Source organism: Coregonus clupeaformis, chromosome 7 (assembly GCF_020615455.1).
Source record: "Coregonus clupeaformis isolate EN_2021a chromosome 7, ASM2061545v1, whole genome shotgun sequence".
Taxonomy (NCBI): Eukaryota; Metazoa; Chordata; class Actinopteri; order Salmoniformes; family Salmonidae; genus Coregonus; species Coregonus clupeaformis.
The window spans coordinates 7,336,818-7,360,742 of NC_059198.1; the positions used below are offsets into that span (position 1 = coordinate 7,336,818).

Below are 23,925 nucleotides of genomic sequence, written 5' to 3' on the forward strand. Positions count from 1 at the left end.
GTTTCTCTGTCTCTGTCTCTATCTGTCTCAACCTTTTTCTCTGTCTCTGTAGCTCTTTCTATCTTATTCTCTCTTTCTCTCTTTTTTTCTCTCTCTCTTTCATTATTTTTCATCTCTTTCTTTCGCTTTCTAACCTCTTTCTTTTCCCTCTATTTTCTCCTCTCCCTCTATTTCATGATTTCTCTTGAGTACTCTCCTTTTTCTAGTAGATTTGGCTATTTCAGCCACACCCGTAGCTGACAGGTGTATAAAATCAAGCACACAGACATGTAATCTCCATAGACAAACATTGGCAGTAGAATGGCCTTGATGAAGAGCACAGTGACTGTCAACATCAAATCAAATCAAATGTTATTTGCCACATGCGCAGAATACAACAGGTGTAGACCTTACAGTGAAATGCTTACTTACAAGCCCTTAACCAACAATGCTGTTTTTAAGAAAATAAAAAAAAGTGTTAAGTAAAAAATTTAAAATAGCAAATAATTAAAGAGCAGCAGAAAAATAAAATAACAGTAGGGAGGCTATATACAGGGGGTACCAGTACAGAGTCAATGTGCGGGGGCACCGGTTTGTCGAGGTAATTGAGGTAATATGTACATGTGGGTAGAGTTAAAGTGACTATGCATATATAATAAACAGAGTAGCAGCAGCGTAAAAGAAGGGGTGGGGTGGGGTGGGGCAATGCAAATAGTCAGGGTAGCCATGATTAGCTGTTCAGGAGTCTTATGGCTTGGGGGTAGAAGCTGTTAAGAAGCCTTTTGGACCTAGACTTGGCGCTCCGGTACCGCTTGCCGTGCAGTAGCAGAGAGAACAGTCTATGATTAGGGTGGCTGGAGTCTTTGACAATTTTTAGGGCCTTCCTCTGACACCGCCTGGTATAGAGGTCCTGGTAGGCAGGAAGCTTGGCCCCAGTGATGTACTGGGCAATACGCACTACATTTCACATTTTAGTCATTTAGCAGATGATCTTATCAAGAGCGACTTACAGTTAGTGAGTGCATACATTTTTTATACTGGCCCCCTGTGGGAATCGAACCCACAACCCTGGTGTTGCAAGCGCCATGCTCTACCAACTGAGCTACAGGAGGCCCACAATCCTCTGTAGTGCCTTGCGGTCGGCGGCCGAGCAGTTGCCATACCAGGCGGTGATGCAACCAGTCAGGATGCTCTCGATGGTGCAGCTGTATAACTTTTTGAGGATCTGAGGACCCATCCCAAATCTTTTCAGTCTCCTGAGGGGGAATAGGCTTTGTCGTGCCCTCTTCACGACTGTCTTGGTGTGTTTGGACTACGATTGTTTGTTGGTGATGTAGACACCAAGGAACTTGAAGCTCTCAACCTGTTCCACTACAGCCCCATCGATGAGAATGTGGGTGTGCTCAGTCCTCTTTTTTCATTCCTGTCATTTAGGCAGGTTATCTTAGTGTTCTTGGGCACAGGGACTATGGTGGGCTTCTTGAAACATGTTGGTATTACAGACTCAGTCAGGGACATGTTGAAAATGTCAGTGAAGACAATTCCCAGCGCATACTCAGAGTACACATCCTGGTAATCCGTCTGGCCCTGCGGCCTTGTGAATGTTGATCTGCTTAAAAGTCTTACTCACATTGGCTACGGAGAGCGTGATCACATAGTCATCCGGAACAGCTGATGCTCTCATGCATGCTTCAGTGTTGCTTGCCTCGAAGCGAGCATAGAAGTGTTTAACTCGTCTGGTAGGCTTGTGTCACTGGGCAGCTCGCGGCTGTGCTTCCCTTTGTAGTCTGTAATAGTTTTCAAGCCCTGCCACATCCGACGAGCGTCAGGGCCAGTGTAGTACGATTCAATCTTAGTCCTGTATTGACTCTTTGCCTGTTTGATGGTTCGTAGGAGGTTATAGCGGGATTTCTTATAAGCGTCCGGGTTAGAGTCCCACACCTTTAAAGCGGCAGCTCTATCCTTTAGCTCAGTGCGGATGTTGCCTGTAATCCATGGCTTCTGGTTGGGGTATGTACGTATGGTCACTGTGGGGATGACGTCATCGATTCACTTATTGATGAAGCCAGTGACTGATGTGGTGTACTCAATGCTATCGGAAGAATCCTGGAACATATTCCAGTCTGTGCTGGCATCGTCATAGGATGCCACCTTTCCAAATTTCTGCCCTGCTAGAGCTTCCCCGGTCAACTGTAAGCGCTATTATTGTGAAGTGGAAACGTCTATGACAACAACGGCTCAGCCGCGAAGTGGTAGGCAACACAAGCTCACAGAACGGGATTGCCGAGTGCTGAAGCGCGTAAAAATCAACTGTCCTCGGTTGCAACATCCCTACCGAGTTCCAAACTGGAAGCAATATCAGCACAATAACTGTTAGTCGGGAGCTTCATGAAATGGGTTTCCATTGCCGAGCAGCCACACACAAGCCTAAGATCACCATGAGCAATGCTAAGCGTCGGCTGGAGTGGTGTTAAGCTCGCTGCCATTGGACTCTGGAGCAGTGAAAACGTGTTCTCTGGAGCCTGACCTCACTAGTGCTCTTGTTGCTGAATGAAAGCAAGACCCAACAGCAATGTTCCAACATCTAGTGGAAAGCCTTCCCAGAAGAGTGGAGGTTGTTATAGCAGCAAAGGGGGGACCAACTCCATATTAATGGCCATGATTTTGGAATTAGATGTTCAACGAGCAGGTGTCCACATACTTTTGGTCATGTAGTGTATGTATCTGCCTTCCCCTTTTGGTATTCCCTTCTCTCTCCTCCCTCAACTATCGTACAAACCTCCATCTCTCTTTATAAGTATATTGGTTCTACAGTTACACCTCTCTACCCCTCCTCTCCCCTTTCCCTCTCTCTCTCTCTCTCTCTCTCTCTCTCTCTCTGTCTTGCTCTCCCTCTCGCTAAGCGAGGCCCGAGGGATCGGAGAGACGCACACAGGATCATGTAGCTTTCACGCAATCAGCCATCTTTCCCCTTTCTCTCTCTTTCCTGCTCTCTCTTCGTTTCACTCCTTCTTTATTCAGTATCTCTCTGCTCCAGCCAGCCTGCATATCCCTACTGGTTTTTACCTCCTCTTTTCAGAAACTGGTCTTAAAATACCTCTCTCTTGATATTGCTACACACACGCAGTCAAATAAACATGCATACAGTAAACACAGGCAACCATTTTCCTGCCCCCATTCTGCCTTCCCTCAATGTAAGCTTATCCCTCTCTTCTTCTCTTACTGACTCACTCATTTCCACTATCCTGCTCTCTCTCTCCCTCTCTCTCTCTCTCTCTCTCTCTCTCTCTCTCAGACATAAGTATGTTAGGACAGAGCAGGTTGAGAGAGAGAGAGTGAGAGAGAGAGAGAGACAGACAGACAGACAGACAACACATACATGCCTACACTCTAAAACCTATTGGACCTATGGATTGATACTATATTCAAATTAGATCTCTCGCTCTCACACACACACACACAACTCTGTCTGTCTGTTACTGTAAGGAAAGAGTACACAGGAAAGAAAGGAATGAGGAAGGAAGCTAGAAAAAAAGAGGGGAGAGAAATGGAAAGAAATTAACAGATGAATAGGGAGAGAGAGAGTGAGAGAGAGAGAGAGAGAGAGAGAGAGAGAGAGAGAGAGAGAGAGAGAGAGAGAGAGAGAGAGAGAGAGAGAGAGAGAGAGAGAGAGAGAGAGAGAGAGAGAGAGAGAGAGAGAGAGAGAGAACAACAATGATACAGGAGCAGAGGGAGAGAGAGAGATGGAGAGTAAAAAGAGGGGATGGCAGAGGCATAGCAAAAGAGGTAAAGAGGACAAAAATAAAAAGGGAGAGAGGAAAAGGGGAAAAGAGGACTAGAGGGTCTGTCATGCACACAGAGTACTTAGCCCACAGCTGGAGGACATGTCGGTCTAGTGAGTGTAACGATCCCGGCAGTCTGAGTCGGGTCCTGTCTGTGGACTAGTTTTTCTGCTCGTGATCTCCAGTTTCCCGAGGGTTCTGGAACGCTCCGGGGAGCTCTCTTGATTTCCGCACCTGCATCCCATCAGCAATCTGCACACCTGGTCCTGATCATCACCCTTCTTAGGCTCTGGCCTAACATCCATTCCCTGCCGGATCGTTAGCCATGAACAGTAGGTTTACCAGAGTATCAGTCTTAGAGCTTCTAGCGTTAGTTTTGTTGTTTTGCACCTTGTTGGTTTGTTGTTTACTTACCTCCGTTTTGTTCCATCTGCAGTCACTCGTCCGGAACCTTCATCCAACCTCTGCCTGGTGGTCGGCGGCTGCCGAGCCATGATCGGATCAACCACTGCACCCCCAACAACTAATCAACGCCGCCCGCTCTGTTCCCTGGATTACTCAGCATCACTCTTGAATTTGTAAATAAACACTCACCTTCGTTTCAACTTACCTTGTCCTGGTCTGCTTCTGGGTTCTGGCTTTGTAACTCGTGACAGAACGATCCGGCCAGTAATGAACCCAGCGGACCTGGACTCTGTTCGCCATGCCATTACCCATCAGGAGAAGATGTTGGGCCATCATAGCACGGAGCTACAGGAGATCGCGTTGGCAGTTCGGAACCTTTCTACCGGTCTGACGGAGGTCCAGAACCAGCGCCAGTTTCCGGTGGAGGATCCACTACCGGTTTCACCCATCTCGCCTGCCGCGTCTGGAGCGGTGTCCTTCCGTGAGCCCAAGGTTCCGACGCCGGATAAATATGAGGGGGAGCTGGGAAGATGCCGTTCTTTCCTTATGCAGTGTGGGTTAGTGTTCGATCTACAGCCCTACTCTTATGCCACAGACAAGGCTAGGATAGCCTTTGTGATTGAGTTGCTGCGTGGTCGAGCGCTGGAGTGGGCTTCAGCCGTTTGGGAACGACAAGACCCCTGCATGGCTTCATACCAGGGGTTCACGGCCGAGCTGAGGAAGCTTTTCGACCATTCCGTCCGAGGGAGGGACGCAGCTAGGCGCCTGTTTTCGCTTCACCAAGGAACTCGCAGCGTGGCCAACTTCGTGATCGAGTTCAAGACGTTGGCTGTGGAGAGTGGGTGGAATGAGGAGTCTCTGCAAGCGGCCTTTTACCAGGGTCTGTCGGAGCAGCTCAAGGATGAGTTGATCTCCTATCCGGAGCCTAGTGACCTGGACAGCTTGGTAGCCTTGTCTATTCGGGTGGATAATCGAGTCCGAGAGCGAAGGAGGGAGAAGCAATGGGGTCCGTCCAATCGATCAGCTTCTCAGGTTCCAGTCGGGTCGGGGATTGGACCAGAATACGTCGATCATCGTCCACCACACAGGATTAGTGGAGAGGTCCTGTCTCCGATTCGGAACCAATGCAAGTAGGGCGGCACGGGTTAACCAAGGAGGAACGCCAACTCAGACGTAGGACTAACTGTTGCCTCTACTGTGGTGGTTCGGGACATTACCTCGCCACCTGTTCCCGGCGGTCGTCAAACTGCGCGGCTCGCTAAAGTTGGGAGGACTTTTAGCGAGCCAGTTTCGACCTCTCAATACCTCTGTCAGACCCCGTTTCCCGGCTACCCTTGTGAACAGGAATCAGAGCTTAGCGATTAACGCTTTTATCGATTCAGGTGCCGATGGAAGCTTTCTTGATGCCGAGTTGGTGGAACAGCTGGGGCTTTCCAAGGAGCAATTGCCGGAAGCCATTGAAGCGACCACTCTGAACGGCAGTAGTCTGGCACGTATCACGATGAGGACTGAACCGGTTAAGATGCTGTTGTCGGGGGAATCATTCGGAGATGATTTCATTCTTCATTCTGCCGTCTTCCCATGTTCCTCTGGTCCTTGGATACCCCTGGCTGAAGGAACACAATCCCACGTTCGATTGGGTGACGGGCAAGGTAACGAGTTGGAGCCTTGATTGTCATGCTAACTGTCTCAAGACTGCCTGTCCCCATTCGGTTCCCAGTCAGGTGATTGAGGCTAAACCCCCAGATTTGTCCCTGGTTCCCGAGACATATCACGATTTGGGGAAGTGTTCAGTAAGCAGAAGGCTCTGTCACTCCCTCCCCACCGACCATATGATTGTGCCATCAACCTGTTCCCTGGAGCTGTCTACCCCAAGGGAAGGTTATACAGTATCTCCCGCCCTGAACGTGAGGCTTTGGAGACCTACATCAAGGAGTCCCTAGCTGCTGGTCTCGTTCGTCCCTCGTCATCACCCCCTGGGGGCAGGATTCTTCTTTGTGGGTAAGAGGGATGGCTCTCTTCGACCGTGTATTGATTATCGGGGGTTGAATGACATCACGGTCAAGAACAAGTATCCCCTGCCCTTGATGAGTTCTGCCTTCGACTCCTTACAGGGTGCTACGGTGTTCACCAAGCTAGACCTACGCAATGCGTATCACATGGTCCGGATCAGAGAGGGAGACGAGTGGTTGACGGGTTTCAATACACCGATGGGTCACTTCGAGTATCAGGTGATGCCGTTTGGACTGACCAATGCTCCAGCGGTATTCCAGAGTATGGTGAACGACGTCCTGAGAGATATGATCGGTCTCTTTGTGTTTGTTTATCTGGATGACATTCTGATCTTCTCGAAGGAACCTTCCGACCACGTCCAGCATGTCCGGCAGGTTCTGCAGCGATTGTTGGAGAATCGCCTGTTCGTGAAGGCCGAGAAGTGCGAGTTTCACGCCCACACGACATCCTTTCTCGGGTACATCATCTCCAGGGGAGAGATTAGGATGGACCAGGAGAAGGTTAGAGCGGTCCTGGAATGGGCCCAGCCCGGTACGAGATTGCAGCTCCAGAGATTTTTGGGGTTTGCGAATTTCTACCGCAGATTCATCCGGGATTACAGCCGTGTGGCCGCTCCGTTAACTGCCTTGACTTCCAGTATCAGGAGCTTCAAGTGGAATCCGGAGGCGGATCGAGCGTTTCTGGATTTGAAGAGGCGATTCACCAACGCACCGATTCTCTCTCAACCGGACACGGCCCGTCAGTTCGTCGTTGAAGTGGACGCGTCTGATGTGGGAGTTGGCGCCATCCTGTCGCAGCGATGCTCCACGGACAGTAAACTCCATCCCTGCGCCTACTACTCTCGTCGCCTTTCGCCTGCGGAGAGGAATTACGATGTGGGTAACCGGGAGCTTCTCGCGGTGAAACTTGCCTTGGAGGAGTGGCGCCACTGGTTGGAGGGGGCGGAGCAACCGTTTATTGTCTGGACTGACCACAAGAATCTTGCTTACGTGCAATCGGCTAGACGTCTCAACTCCCGTCAGGCCAGGTGGTCGTTGTTTTCGGACGATTCAATTTTTTCCCTGACGTTCCGACCTGGATCTAAGAACGGCAAGGCGGGACGCCTTGTCTCGGATGTTCTCCAAGACGGAGGAGAGTGGGTCCAAGACCGAGACAATTCTCCCCGGAACTGCGTCGTGGGAGCTGTTAGGTGGAAGATTGAGGAGGAGGTGATGGCGGCCCTTCGGACGCAGCCCGGTCCCAGTAACGGTCCACCCGGTCGGTTGTTTGTGCCTGAGTCGGTTCGTCCTGCGGTCCTCAAATGGTCCCACGCCAGCAAGATGGCTTGTCACCCTGGCGTGGCTCGGACGATGGCGTTTCTTCGCAGACGCTTTTTGGTGGCCTGCCATGGCCGAGGATACTCGGGGTTATGTTGCTGCCTGTCCAGTGTGTGCGCAGAATAAGAGTACCAATCGGCCCAGCTCTGGACTACTTCACCCCCTTCCTATTCCCCGCGACCATGGTCGCATCTGGCCCTGGACTTTGTCACTGGGTTGCCCGCTTCTGAGGGGAACACGGTCGTTCTGACTATCGTGGACAGATTCAGCAAGTTCGCCCACTTTGTGCCAATTGCCAAGCTTCCCTCTGCCTCGGAGACGTCCGAGATCCTGGTTAGGGAGGTTTTCAGGGTCCACGGTTTGCCCAGTGATATCGTTTCCGACCGTGGCCCTCAGTTTACCTCTGCTGTCTGGAAGTCCTTCTGTTTGGCCATTGGAGCTACAGTCAGTCTCACATCTGGTTTTCACCCCCAATCTAATGGTCAGGCGGAGAGAGCCAACCAGAAGATGGAATCCACGCTACGCTGCCTGGCCTCTTCCAACCCCACCTCCTGGGTCTCTCAGTTGCCTTGGGTTGAGTATGCCCACAATACTCTCCCTACATCTGCCACTGGGATGTCTCCCTTCCAGTGCCTGTATGGCTACCAACCTCCCTTGTTCCCTTCTCAGGAGAAGGAGCTCTCAGTGCCTTCTGTTCAGGCCCATATTCGTCGTTGCCACCGGACCTGGCATCGGGCCAGAAAGGCACTCCTTAGAGTTTCGGACCGGTATCAGCTCCAGGCGAATCGTCGCCGGATCCCCGCTCCCACCTATACCATCGGAGATAGGGTCTGGTTGGCCACACGGGATCTTCCTTTACGGACTGAGTCTAGGAAGTTGTTACCGAAGTTCATTGGTCCGTTTGTGGTGGAGAAGGTGATCAATCCGGTGGCAGTTCGACTCAAACTCCCGAGGACGCTCAGAGTCCATCCCACCTTTCATGTCTCCTGCCTCAAGCCTGTTTTCCTCAGTCCTCTGTTGCCTCCTCCGCCTCCTCCTCCTCCTCCTCAGATGATCGGAGGTGGTCCTGCCTACACGGTGCGACGCATCATGGATTCCAGACGGCGGGGCCGGGGTTTCCAGTATCTCGTGGACTGGGAGGGGTATGGTCCTGAAGAGAGGAGTTGGATTCCGCGGCGACAGATCCTAGATGCTGACCTCATCCGTGACTTCTACCGCCTCCATCCTGGCGCTCCGGGGAGTCCGCCCGGTGGCGTTCGTCGGAGGGGGGTACTGTAACGATCCCGGCAGTCTGAGTCGGGTCCTGTCTGTGGACTAGTTTTTCTGCTCGTGATCTCCAGTTTCCCGAGGGTTCTGGAACGCTCCGGGGAGCTCTCTTGATTTCCGCACCTGCATCCCATCAGCAATCTGCACACCTGGTCCTGATCATCACCCTTCTTAGGCTCTGGCCTAACATCCATTCCCTGCCGGATCGTTAGCCATGAACAGTAGGTTTACCAGAGTATCAGTCTTAGAGCTTCTAGCGTTAGTTTTGTTGTTTTGCACCTTGTTGGTTTGTTGTTTACTTACCTCCGTTTTGTTCCATCTGCAGTCACTCGTCCGGAACCTTCATCCAACCTCTGCCTGGTGGTCGGCGGCTGCCGAGCCATGATCGGATCAACCACTGCACCCCCAACAACTAATCAACGCCGCCCGCTCTGTTCCCTGGATTACTCAGCATCACTCTTGAATTTGTAAATAAACACTCACCTTCGTTTCAACTTACCTTGTCCTGGTCTGCTTCTGGGTTCTGGCTTTGTAACTCGTGACAGTGAGAGAAAGAGAGAGACAGAGAGAGAGAGAGAGAGAGGCAGTAGGGCAGAGAGGAGGAAAGTCATAGGGATGGAGGGAGGAGAGAGGTGTGCATGTCTCCTGTGTCCTCTCCTCTCTTCATGCTCTCCATGCATTTTTTCCTCCATTTCCTTTTTCCCTCATGAATTCCCCCTCTCTCGCCCTCTCTCCCTCTGTTCTCTCTCCCCCTCCCCCTCCCCCTCCTACCCTCTCTCTTGCTTTCTCTCTCTCCCGCTCTCTCTCTCCCCCTCCCCTCTCATCCCTCCTCCCACTCTCATCCTCCCTGCTCTCTCGCTCAGTGTTGATGTGACATTTGTTCTCTCCCCTGGCTGTCTCTCCCTGCAGTGCTGTGATCCTGTCTCTGTCTGAGTACACTCATTAAGGTGGGAGAGCAGAGAGACACACACATTTAAACACACACACGGCACACACACACACACGCATATTTGCATGTACGAATGCACGTACGCATACAGACACACACACACACACACATTTAAGTCATTTAGCAGAAGCTCTTATCCACAGCGACTTACAGTAGTGAGTGCATACATTTTCATACTTTTTTAATACATTGGCACGTAGGCACACATGCACACAAACACACACTAGCACTAGCATGCACACATACATACATACATACATACATACATACATACATACATACATACGGTGCATTCAGAAAGTATTCAGACCCTTTGACTTTTTCCACATTTTGTTATGTTACAGCCTTATTCTAAAATTGATTAAAATGTTTTTTTCCTCCACAATACCCCATAATGACAAAGCAAAAACAGGCTTTTAGACATTTTTGCAAATGTATTCAAAATAAAAAATGGAAATATTACATTTACATAAGTATTCAGACCCTTTGCTATGAGACTCGAATGCACTGTACATACCTACATGCATACATACAGTACATACAATCATACAGTGAGGGAAAAAAGTATTTGATCCCCTGCTGATTTTGTACGTTTGCCCACTGACAAAGACATGATCAGTCTATAATTTTAATGGTAGGTTTATTTGAACAGTGAGAGACAGAATAACAACAAAATAATCCAGAAAAACGCATGTCAAAAATGTTATAAATTGATTTGCATTTTAATGAGGGAAATAAGTATTTGACCCCTCTGCAAAACATGACTTAGTACTTGGTAGGCAAAACCCTTGTTGGCAATCACAGAGGTCAGACGTTTCTTATAGTTGGCCACCAGGTTTGCACACATCTCAGGAGGGATTTTGTCCCACTCCTCTTTGCAGATCTTCTCCAAGTCATTAAGGTTTCGAGGCTGACATTTGGCAATTCGAACTTTCAGCTCCCTCCACAGATTTTCTATGGGATTAAGGTCTGGAGACTGGCTAGGCCACTCCAGGACCTTAATGTGCTTCTTCTTGAGCCACTCTTTTGTTGCCTTGGCCGTGTGTTTTGGGTCATTGTCATGCTGGAATACCCATCCACGACCCATTTTCAATGCCCTGGCTGAAGGAAGGAGGTTCTCACCCAAGATTTGATGGTACATGGCCCCGTCCATCATCCCTTTGATGTGGTGAAGTTGTCCTGTCCCCTTAGCAGAAAAGCACCCCCAAAGCATAATGTTTCCACCTCCATGTTTGACGGTGGGGATGGTGTTCTTATGGTCATAGGCAGCATTCCTCCTCCTCCAAACACGGCGAATTGAGTTGATGCCAAAGAGCTCCATTTTGGTCTCATCTGACCACAACACTTTCACCCAGTTCTCCTCTGAATCATTCATATGTTCATTGGCAAACTTCAGACGGGCCTGTATATGTGCTTTCTTGGGCAGGGGGACCTTGCGGGCGCTGCAGGATTTCAGACCTTCACGGCGTAGTGTGTTACCAATTGTTTTCTTGGTGACTATGGTCCCAGCTGCTTTGAGATCATTGACAAGATCTTCCCGTGTAGTTCTGGGCTGATTCCTCACCGCATTGCAACTCCACAAGGTGAGATCTTGCATGGAGCCCCAGGCCGAGGGAGATTTACAGTTATTTTGTGTTTCTTCCATTTGCGAATAATCGCACCAACTGTTGTCACCTTCTTACCAAGCTGCTTGGCGATGGTCTTGTAGCCCATTCCTGCCTTGTGTAGGTCTACAATCTTGTCCCTGACATCCTTGGAGAGACATCCTTGGCCATGGTGGAGAGTTTGGAATCTGATTGATTGATTGCTTCTGTGGACAGGTGTCTTTTATACAGGTAACAAGCTGAGATTAGGAGCACTAGAGTGTGCTTCTAATCTCAGCTCGTTACCTGTATAAAAGACACCTGGGAGCCAGAAATCTTTCTAATTGAGAGGGGGTCAAATACTTATTTCCCTCATTAAAATGCAAATCAATTTATAAAATTTTTGACATGCGTTTTTTCTGGATTTCTTTGTTGTTATTCTGTCTCTCACTGTTCAAATAAATCTACCATTAAAATTATAGACTGATCATTTCTTTGTCAGTGGGCAAACATACAAAATCAGCAGGGGATCAAATACTTTTTTCCCTCACTGTACATACATATACATACATATCTACATACCTACACGCATACATACATACACATATCAGACATATGACCCCTCGCTCTTTCTAGCATGTGATCACATGATCTGTTTGTCGGCGTGAACGTCTTTGTTTACAATATGGTGCACAGCAGCTTCTTGGTGTGTTTGTTTCAGTGAATGAGTGTGGGTGTAGCGTGTTTGTGTGCATGTGTGCGGGCATACTGCGTCTACTGGCTACTGTGTATACAAAGGTGTGCACTCATGTTCGAGTGTGTATCTGCGTATGTGTGGGTGTAGGTGCGTGGGTGTGTGTGTGTGTGTTTCTCAAAACTCACCCTGTGCATACTACTACAAAGTCCATGGCATTCCATCCGTTCCTTATGTAGGAGTTCTTATGGAAGGCAAATCCTAGAGCCAGGATCTTAATGCCTGACTCAAAACAGAAGATCCCTATGAAGTAGGGCTCAGTGTCATCCTAAAGGAGAGAGAGAGAGAGAGAGAGAGAGAGAGAGAGAGAGAGAGAGAGAGAGAGAGAGAGAGAGAGAGAGAGAGAGAGAGAGAGAGGGAGAGAAAGAGAGAGAGAGAGAGAGAGAGAGAGAGAGGAGAGAGAGAGAGAGAGAGAGAGAGAGAGAGAGAGAGAGAGAGAGAGAGAGAGAGAGAGAGAGAGAGAGAGAGACAGAGAGAGAGAGAGAGAGCGGAGAGAGAGAGAGAGAGAGGGGGGGTAGAAGAGGGCTCAGATTTAACCCAGTTCAACTTAAAGGGACAATCTGCAGTTTACAAACAATGGAGTAAAACAAGCTTATATTATTGTTTTGGGTTCCGATTGGGTATGTAAATAAGTTATATTCTTCAAGAATCAATGGGTACAAAGTCCAAAAATGTATGTACCAACCGCAGATTGCCCCTTTAAAAACACAATATATATGACATAATCCAAGATATTAGACAGTATGAAGTAAGACTCTATGGTGCTGAGAGGATAGAAAGATGAAAGGAGCAGGATCAGTGAAGGGAACTGATCTGAATTGAATAGTATTCATCCAGGGGGAAAGGTGTGGTGTTCACACATTACACTATACAACGTAACACTAATGTATACACAAAGAAACGTGATCATTGACCCATGTATATACACCTGTACAGTATAGCATGTACGCTTACAGTATGGGTGTGAGATTGGTATATGTACGTGTGTGCACGCATTCATGTGTGTGTCTGTGGTCTGTGTTAGTATTTGTGCGCATTCATGCAGGCGTGTGCGTGCACAAATGTGTATGTGTGTGTGTATGGATTCATACGTGGGTGTGTGTACGTATGTGTGTGTGACAAATTCACGTATGTGTGTGTGTGTGTGTGTGTGTGTGTGTGTGTGTGTGTGTGTGTGTGTGTGTGTGTGTGTGTGTGTGTGTGTGTGTGTGTGTGAGCCTGCACACGTGTGTATCCAGTGTGTGTGTGACGTACCAGACGTTCAGATAGAGGAGTCTTGTCTCCATCAGGCAGATGTTGCTCCAGAGCCAGGACGATACAGTTAGCACAAATGGTGGCCAGGATCAACCACTCAAACGGAGTGAGAGAGCACAGTCAAGGAAGAAACCAGGGAGGAGAGGACAGAGAGCACAGACAGAGAGGACAGGAAGAAACCAGGGAGGAGAGGACAGACAGAGAGGACAGGAAGAAACCAGGGAGGAGAGGACAGACAGAGAGGACAGGAAGAAACCAGGAGGAGAGGACAGACAGAGAGGACAGGAAGAAACCAGGGAGGAGAGGACAGACAGAGAGGACAGGAAGAAACCAGGGAGGAGAGGACAGACAGAGAGGACATGAAGAGGACAAGGCGCCAGCAATCTGATACTTAACTGACTCAGTTATTCCCGAATTCCCGAATGTTATAACATTTATAACAAATGTGTGTATATCATAATAACATATTTGAATATCATAAATATAATATTGAGTAGACAATTAAAACTCCCAGTCAAAAAGAACAATGATATACAGTAGCTATTGGCCAATCATAACCACATGATCGAATACATACAGTTGAGAAAAGATCTTGATGATTTATTGGACATGATACTACAGCCATAGCTAACACCTCCCCTACGCACAGTATAGTGTTTCCTGAATGGGCTGAGATCTAGAGCAGGTCGAGACCAACAGATGCATTGTAAACATTAACATTGCAATAACTGTGTTAACGTGCATTACACACAAATACACATAGGTGATGGGGATTAGGACAGACTACACCTTTGGTGGTAAGAAAAGCAGCTGTACAGCCACCCTAGATGAATAGTATGTACACACACTCAGGCGTGAACACACACACACACACACACACATCCACACACAGGGTCAGACAGCTGTTCCCTGATGCCTGATGGGGCCTGTGGTGAAATGTGTGTGTGTCGATGTGTGTGTCGATGTGTGTGTAACGTAATGCAATGCTGCAGGGCCCAGTGTGAGTGAGTCAGTCAGACGTACACCAGGCATGATTCTAATGGGCTGTCATTACACAGTTACTCACACACAGCCCCGCTGCATGTTGATACACACTGACACACACACACAGAGGACACATACACACACACGTGTACGTGCACACATACACAGAAACATATGTGCACGCACACACAAACACACGCACACAGAATGATGTCACACACACAGAGCGATGACACATGGGCCTATTACTAACCATGTTGTATATTTAAACATATGAATATCTGCTGCTGGCACATACACATACACACACACACACACACACACACACACACACACACACACACACACACACACACACACACACACACACACTCACACAGAGTCATTGTTATGGCCAGTGCAGGGAAGAGGCCTAAGCAGTGAGTATGATTCAGTGTGACATCAACGTTTGGCTCTATATACAGAAGGACTAAGGGCTATAAAGAGAGAGAGAGAGAAAGAGAGAGAGAGAGAGAGAGAGAGAGAGAGGGAGAGAGAGAGAGAGAGAGAGAGAGAGAGAGAGAGAGAGAGAGAGAGAGAGAGAGAGAGAGAGAGAGAGAGAGAGAGACTATTTGCACATTGTTACAACACTGTATATATACATAATATGACATTTGAAATGTCTTTATTCTTTTGTAACTTCTGAGTGTAATGTTTACTGTTAATATTTATTGTTTATTTCACTTTTGTTTACTATCTACTTCACTTGCTTTGGCAATGTTAACATACGTTTCCCATGCCAATAAAGCCCTTAAATTGAATTGAAATTGAATTGAATTGAATTGAATTGAGAGAGAGAGAGAGAGAGAGAGAGAGAGAGAGAGAGAGAGAGAGAGAGAGAGAGAGAGAGAGAGAGAGAGAGAGAGAGTGAGAAAAAGAGAGAGAGAGAGAGAAAGCGACAGAGGGACAGAGTCAGAGAGTGATTAGCAGGGAGAGTGGATATGTGTGTGTGTTTCCTGGTTGTGCATCATGTGTTTTTGCCCTCTAATGGAGATGAATGAGTGGAGAGTGTCTTCTCAGCAGGACTGAATGGACTCACTCCTACCTGCTTCTTTGATGTGTCTGCACTGCACTGTGGTGCGTGTGTGTGCGTGTGTGTGTGCGTGCGTGTGTGTGTGTTGGTGTGTGTCTGTGTGCGTGCATGCGTGTGTGTGTGTGTGCGTTTGTGTGTGTTGTCCCCATTGTGAAGTGTGTCAAGTTCCCAGTCTGCACATTTTGTGCTGGTGTTGTGTTGCACACACACACTCTGCTTATTAATGTGGCCAGTGCTCTGATCCATGCTGCCAAGAACCTTCAATTATGAATCTCTCCTTCCTCCCTCCTCACCACGCTATATATAGCAACATGACAGAGTTAAAAGCAAGGGAAGACAAAGGGAGAGAGAGAGAGAAAAGGAGGGGGTGGATGTTGCAATCCCTGTCTCTCAGTCTCTCTCTCTCTCAGTCCCTCTCTCTCTCTTTCTCTCAGTCTCTCTGTCTCTAAGTCTCTCTCTCAGTCTCTCAGTCTCTCTCTCTCTCAGTCACTCACTCTCTCTCTCGGTCTCTCAGTCTCTCAGTCTCTCAGTCTCTCAGTCTGTCTCTCTGTCTCTCAGTCTCTCAGTCTCTCAGTCTCTCAGTCTCTCAGTCTCTCAGTCTCTCAGTCTCTCAGTCTCTTTGTCTCTCTCTCCACCCTACTCCTTCACTCCCTTAGCTTTATGGTGTGGAGTGATGATGATGTGTGTGTGTGTGTGTGTGTGTGTGCGTGTGCTTGCATGTATGTCTGTGTGAATGCGTGTGCGCACACTTGCGCGTCTATGTGTGTCCATGAAGGTTTACCTGTGTGTATGTGCATGTCTTTGTGTGCGTGTGTGTGTGTGTGTGTGCATGCGTGTGTGTGTGTGTGTGTGTGTGTTGGTGCGTGTGTGCTTGCGTGTGTGCGTGTAATGGGGATGATGGGAGATCAGAGACAGTTGTCCTGCCAGGAGAGAAGAGTGAGCAAACAGTGGAGCTCCTCATACTGGAGCTGCTGTTGGCTGCCACTGCTTCACTGAGCTACAGTCAGCAACATAACACACACCCTTTCCTTTATTATAGCTTATATATCTTATATGTAACACCGACTGCTAGACACAAACAGCTATAGCAACAACTCTACAAACGTATCACACATATCTACAGGGAAAGGGAGGGAGGGAGTCTGATAGCAGATAATTTGGTTAGCAAGAAACCCCCACATACACACAAAGGCATAGTGCACTAGCCTTTCTCTCCCCCCATCTCCCCACAACCTCATGAAGTCCTTTTTTTTTCTCTCTCTCTCTCTCTCTCTCTCTCTCTCTCTCTCTCTCTCTCTCTCTCTCTCTCTCTCTCTCTCTCTCTCTCTCTCTCTCTCTCTCTCTCTCTCGATTCCACCCATTTCACCTTCAGCCACTCTCTGTGTTTCCATTCACTACCCTTCTTTCACTCTATCCCTACAGAGAGAGAGCGAGAGAGAGAGAGAGAGAGAGAGAGAGAGAGAGAGAGAGAGAGAGAGAGAGAGAGAGAGAGAGAGAGAGAGAGAGAGAGAGAGAGAGAGAATGGGAGAAGAAGAGAAAATTGGAGAGAGAGAGAGAGAGAGTGAGAGAGAGAGAGAGAGAGAGAGAGAGAGAGAGAGAGAGAGAGAGAGAGAGAGAGAGAGAGAGAGAGAAAGAGAGAGATAAAGAGAGAAAGTTGGCAGTCTTGAGGGTGCAAAAATGACTGAAAAGAGGTAGAACGAAAGAAAGAGGATCATGGTCTGAAAACCAGAGAAGGAAATTAGTGAAAAATAGAAGTAAGCTGCAAGAAGCAGCAGAGGCAGTGGAGAAACAAGAGAAGAGAGGGATAAAGGAGGGGTGTGAAAGGATTGCAGTGTTTCTCCTCCTCAGCAGTGAGTGGGCTCGGGGAAAGTAGGTTACCAGCAGCAGAGCACACACACACAAACACTCATGCACACACACCCAATATGTGTCTCACACACACACACACACACTACACATGTCGATCATACAGTGGGGAAAAAAGTATTTAGTCAGCCACCAATTGTGCAAGTTCTCCCACTTAAAAAGATGAGAGAGGCCTGTAATTTTCATCATAGGTAGACGTCAACTATGACAGACAAAATGAGGGGAAAAAATCCAGAAAATCACATTGTATGATTTTTAATGAATTTATTAGCAAATTATGGTGGAAAATAAGTATTTGGTCAATAACAAAAGTTTCTCAATACTTTGTTATATACCCTTTGTTGTCAATGACACAGGTCAAACGTTTTCTGTAAGTCTTCACAATGTTTTCACACACTGTTGCTGGTATTTTGGCCCATTCCTCCATGCAGATCTCCTCTAGAGCAGTGATGTTTTGGGGCTGTCGCTGGGCAACACGGACTTTCAACTCCCTCCAAAGATTTTCTATGGGGTTGAGATCTGGAGACTGGCTAGGCCACTCCAGGACCTTGAAATGCTTCTTACGAAGCCACTCCTTCGTTGCCCGGGCGGTGTGTTTGGGATCATTGTCATGCTGAAAGACCCAGCCACGTTTCATCTTCAATGCCCTTGCTGATGAAAGGAGGTTTTCACTCAAAATCTCACGATACATGGCCCCATTCATTCTTTCCTTTACACGGATCAGTCGTCCTGGTCCCTTTGCAGAAAAAACAGCCCCAAAGCATGATGTTTCCACCCCCATGCTTCACAGTAGGTATGGTGTTCTTTGGATGCAACTCAGCATTCTTTGTCCTCCAAACACGACCGAGTTGAGTTTTTACCAAAAAGTTATATTTTGGTTTCATCTGACCATATGATATTCTCCCAATCCTCTTCTGGATCATCCAAATGCACTCTAGCAAACTTCAGATGGGCCTGGACATGTACTGGCTTAAGCAGGGGGACACGTCTTGCACTGGGATTTTTGCTCACCGTTCTTGTGATCATTTTGACCCCACGGGGTGAGATCTTGCGTGGAGCCCCAGATCGAGGGAGATTATCAGTGGTCTTGTATGTCTTCCATTTCCTAATAATTGCTCCCACAGTTGATTTCTTCAAACCAAGCTGCTCACCTATTGCAGATTCAGTCTTCCCAGCCTGGTGCAGGTCTACAATTTTGTTTCTGGTGTCCTTTGACAGCTCTTTGGTCTTGGCCATAGTGGAGTTTGGAGTGTGACTGTTTGAGGTTGTGGACAGGTGTCTTTTATACTGATAACAAGTTCAAACAGGTGCCATTAATACAGGTAACGAGTGGAGGACAGATGAGCCTCTTAAAGAAGAAGTTACAGGTCTGTGAGAGCCAGAAATCTTGCTTGTTTGTAGGTGACCAAATACTTATTTTCCACCATAATTTGCAAATAAATTCATTAAAAATCCTACAATGTGATTTTCTGGATTTTTTTTCCTCAATTTGTCTGTCATAGTTGACGTGTACCTATGATGAAAATTACAGGCCTCTCTCATCTTTTTAAGTGGGAGAACTTGCACAATTGGTGGCTGACTAAATACTTTTTGTCCCCACTGTACATGCAGACTTGGCCCACTCTCACGCTCATTAAATGTCATCCGATTGGCAATGAGTAATAGCAGCACATTAGACCACCCTGTCTCTCCCTCCACACACAGACACCATCTTGTCTCAGTAGACGATGATGACGTTGTTCCATTCAGAAAGGATGGGGGAGGGGGAAGCTGACACTGCTGCTTGCGCTACTGCCACTTCATGTGGCCAATGTGACACACACAAGTACAAATGCAATTGCATGTTCAAACAAATGCAAGTACACACACTACAGCCAATTCTACCATCTGCGCCATTTCCTCCCCAAACACACACAAAAACGATCTACACACACATTGCCAATAGCCCACCCTCAACGCATGCATGCACGCACACACACACACACACGCACACACACTACAGCCAATACTACCATCTGCGCTATTTCCTCCCCAAACACACACAAAAACTATCTACACACACATTGCCAATACCCCACCTCCAACACATGCACACACACACGCACGCACGCACGCACGCACACACACACACACACACACACACACACACACACACACACACACACACATACACACACACACAGTACACTAAATGCCTCTCTTCCGTCTTCCCCCACATAAACATAGCCAATAGCCATACCCAAGCTGCTCCTCTATTAACAGAACAAACCAAGCCTGCAGGTCATGTATAAACAACTAACACAAAGCTAAATGGCCCAAATACCCACAACTCTTTTTCATGTCTCTCCATATATGTATGTTCCTATGAGCTTCTGTGGGATGAATGTATGTGCTCTGCACACGTGTTGTGTTTGTGCATGCATGCGTGCATATGTGTGTTTGTGTGTGTACACACGTGTGTGGATGTGCATGTGTATGAGCGTGTGTGCGCTTCCATGTACCTTGTGTGCTGACCCTACAGCCTCATCCATCTTGTCTCCTGTCACTAGCTACACTGACAGATGAACAGAGGCTGGGGTCATAATTTACCTCATTTTACCTCCCCCTTTTCCCTGTCACATCCCTCTTTCCCTCTCTCCTCTCTCCCTTTCTCTCTCCATCCTCAGTTATGTAATACACATGGAATGGCTGGGACTCGATAGCCTGAAATGGTCTTCTTTCCTCATCTCTTCTCCTTACACAATGCAAAGCTTTGGATTGATTTGACAGAACGGCAAAAGGAGAGACTGGGATGCAAATGGAAGAACAACAACCGAACCAGTCATTTCACCTGGCTATAAAGAGACTTGGAGAGAAAGCCATTTGGACAAAGATTAATCTAGGGGTTTTCTGGTCAAATAAAGGCACAGTATAGTATGCTGCATGTATGCTGACATTATATAATGTCCCATGCACACTAGCATCACTACATCAAGTTCTATATGATAGTGAAAAATAGTATTAGTCTCCAGCTGTAAATTATATAATAGCCTCTGCCTCTAGCCTCAGTTTAGATATGCTCAGCCTCTGTGGCTGTATCTGTCCCTCCAGCACCTAGCCTCACTCTGGCCCTCTCTAGCCCATATGTCTCATGCCTCTGTGTCATACTTGTCACTGTCACGTTTGTTATGCTGTGTGTGTGCGTTCGTGCGTGTGTGTGCGTGTGTGTGTGCGTGTGTGTGTGCGTGTGTGTGTGTGTGTGCGTGTGTGTGTGTGTGTGTGTACTGCAGGTGGAGGCAGGTGTCTGCACAGAGAGCAGGTTGGTCTGGTAGCAGCAGGAGCATGTGACTAAAGAACACCAGCATGAAATATCCATCCATCAACAACGCTCTCTCTCTATTTTTCTCTCTCTCGTTAATTCTCTCTCTCTTGCTCTCCCTCTTTGTCCTTTTCCTTCTCTTTCTCCGCACTCCGCACCCGGCTCCCAAAAATAGCATTGCTCCACCCCCCCACAAATAAACGTACACAGACACACACATACTCAAACACACACATATACATACACACACATACACTCACAAACACATTTACACACTGAAATAAACACATACAGTACCAGCCTGCCATCAAAACTGAATAATTCAGCGGAACGCTAGAACGCAAGACTGAGAGATGGAGAGAGAGGGAAGGGAACAGACAGACAGAAAGAGAGAGAGAGAGAGAGAGAGAGAGAGAGAGAGTAACATTACCTATATAAACACGACATACACTGAGTGTACAAAACATTAAGAACACCTTCCTAATATTGAGTTGCACCCCCTTTTGCCCTCAGAACAGCCTTAATTCATCAGGGCATGGACTCCACAAGGTGTCAAAAGCGTTGCACAGGGATTCTGACCCATGTTGACTCCAATGCTTCCCACAGTTGTGTCAGGTTGGCTGGATGTCCTTTGGGTGGTGGGCCATTCTTGATACACACGGGAAACTGTTGAGCGTGAAAAACCCAGCAGCAATGCAGTTTGTGACACACTCAAACCGGTGCGCCTGGCCCCTACTACCATACCCCATTCAAAGCCACTTACATTTTTTGTCTTGTCCATTCACCTTCTGAGTGGCACACATACACAATCTATGGCTCAATTGGCTTAAATCTCATTATTTAACCTGTCTCCTCCCCTTCATCTACACTGATTGTAGTGGATTTAACAAGTGACATCAATAAGGGATCATAGCTTTCATCTGGATTCACCTGGTCAGTCTATGTCATGGAAAGAGTTCCTAAAGTATTCAGACCCCTTCCCTTTCTTCACATTTTGTTACGTTACAGCCTTTTCTAAAATTGATTAAATTTTTTTTTTCCCTCATCAATCTACACACAATACCCCATAACCCCAAAGTGAAAACAGGTTTTTAGAAATGTTTGCAAATGTATAAAAATAAAAAACAGAAATACCTTATTTACATAAGTATTCAGACCCTTTGCTCTGAGACTCGAAATTGAGCTCAGGTGCATCCTGCTTCCACATCCGTGAGATGTTTCTACAGCATGATTGGAGTCCACCTGTGGTAAACTCAATTGATTGGACATGATTTGGAAAGGCACACACCTGTCTATATAAGGACCCACAGTTGACAGTGCATGTCAGAGCAAAAACCAAGCCATAAGGTCAAAGGAATTGTCTGTAGAGCTCCGAGACAGGATTGTGTCGAGGCACAGATCTGGGGAAGAGTACCAAAACATTTCTGCAGCATTGAAGGTCCCCAAGAACACATTGGCCTCCATCATTCTTAAATGGAAGAAGTTTGGAACCAAGACTCTTCCTTGAGCTGGCCGCCCGGCCTGACTGAGCAACCGGGGAGAAGGGCCTTGGTCAGGGAGGTGACCAAGAACCCGATGGTCACTCTGACAGAGCTCCAGAGTTCCTCTGTGGAGATGGGAGAACCTTCCAGAAGGACAACCATCTATGCAGCACTCCACCAATCAGGCCTTTATGGTACAGTGGCCAGATGGAAGCCACTTCTCAGTAAAAGGCACAAGATATCCTGCTTGGGGTTTGCTAAATGGACTCTCAGACCATGAGAAACAATATTCTCTGGTCTGATGAAACCAAGATTGAACTTTTTGGCCTGAATGCCAAGCGTCACATCTGGAGGAAACCTGGCACCATTCCTACGGTGAAGCATGGTGGTGGCAGCATCATGCTGTGGGGATGTTTTTCAGTGGCAGGGACTGGGAGACTAGTCGGGATCGAGGGAAAGATGAATGGAGCAAAGTACAGAGAGATCCTTGATGAAAACCTGCTCCAGAGCGCTCAGGACCTCAGACTGGGGCGAAGGTTCAACTTCCAACAGGACAACGACACTAAGCACACAGCCAAGACAAAGCAGGAGTGGCTTCAAAGCAAATATCTGAATGTCCTTGAGTGGCCCAGCAAGAGCCCGGACTTGAACCCGATCGAACATCTCTGGAGAGACCTGAAAATAGCTGTGCAGCGACGCTCCCCATCCAACCTGACAGAGCTTGAGAGGATCTGCAGAGAAGAATGGGTCGAAACTCCCCAAATACAGGTGTGCCATGCTTGTAGCATCATACCCAAGAAGACTTGAGGCTGTAATCGCTGCCAAAGGTGCTTCAACAAAGTACTGAGTAAAGGGTGTAAAAATTATGTAAATGTGATATTTCCGTTTTCTATTTGTAATACATTTTCAAAAATTTCAAAAAACCTGTGTTTGCTTTGTCATTATGGGGTATTGTGTGTAGATTGATGAGGGGAAAAAACGATTTTATTAATTTTACAATAAGGCTGTAACGTAACAAAATGTGGACAAAGTCAACGGGTCTGAATACTTTCCGAATGCACTGCATATCCACACTATAGATACACAGTACTTGGGTGGGCCTGGCTAAGCTATAGTCAGGTCAAAGTAAGCTGGGTGAATTTCCATTTCTAATGGATAATTAAGGCTGTGACGGTCATTTACTACCATTTACTAATCATTAGTTAAAGATGCAGTATTGGATCTCAAGCACAACAAATCCATAACATATTGTACGAATTGGATTCGTAATATATCATACGAATTGCCCAAAAAACTAAATAATAATAATAACAAAAATAAAATTGCAGGACGTAATATATCATACGAAATGGATGACATAGTAAAATAATTGCTGACATAGTACACAAACATTTTTTGGCTCATGAACACCACTTTCAAAACTACTGGCTGAAATGGTATAAAAGTCCCTCATCTAAAGTAAGCGTTATTTATACTTTATAAATACTTTATAAATGTTGAGTGACCAGTGTAATTTCTCACAAAAAGATGGGCATGCCATTGGTAGACATTCCAGCAGTACCTGGTAAAAGAATAAGCACACAATACAGGATGTTTAATTACATATAAATGTGTGAATAACTAGCTTACTAACATTTACAAATGTGGGAGTAATGATTAATAAATGGTGAACACACAATTTATAAATGCCTTATAAATGGTTTATTAGGTACCCTTAAAATGAAGTTTTAGCTAACCCTTCCCCTAACCATTTTCCTAACCTTAACCTAATTCACCTAGCCTGCTATGTAAATTATCCTAACCTTTGTCGTTAGTTCTTCTAACCAGCAATGTAAATTCTCCTCGAAATTCTCCTTTGTTATTATGGTGCATTAAGCAGCCTGGGCTCAGGGAAATATACTATACGTCCTCCAATAGTTCTGA

At 47.0% G+C, this 23,925-nt stretch overlaps 1 protein-coding gene across 1 annotated transcript in view; it reads right to left on the reverse strand.

The window, feature by feature from the left end:
- Positions 1-23,925, reverse strand: part of LOC121570749 (voltage-dependent P/Q-type calcium channel subunit alpha-1A-like) — a 123,705-nt gene that overhangs the window by 89,305 nt on the left and 10,475 nt on the right. Inside the window, exons 2-3 of the mRNA XM_045221010.1 lie at positions 13,302-13,407; positions 12,176-12,315 (exon numbers count right to left, since the gene is read on the reverse strand). Of these exons, the coding sequence (XP_045076945.1) occupies positions 12,176-12,315; positions 13,302-13,407 (246 nt within the window). The remainder of the gene's footprint in view (positions 1-12,175; positions 12,316-13,301; positions 13,408-23,925) is intronic.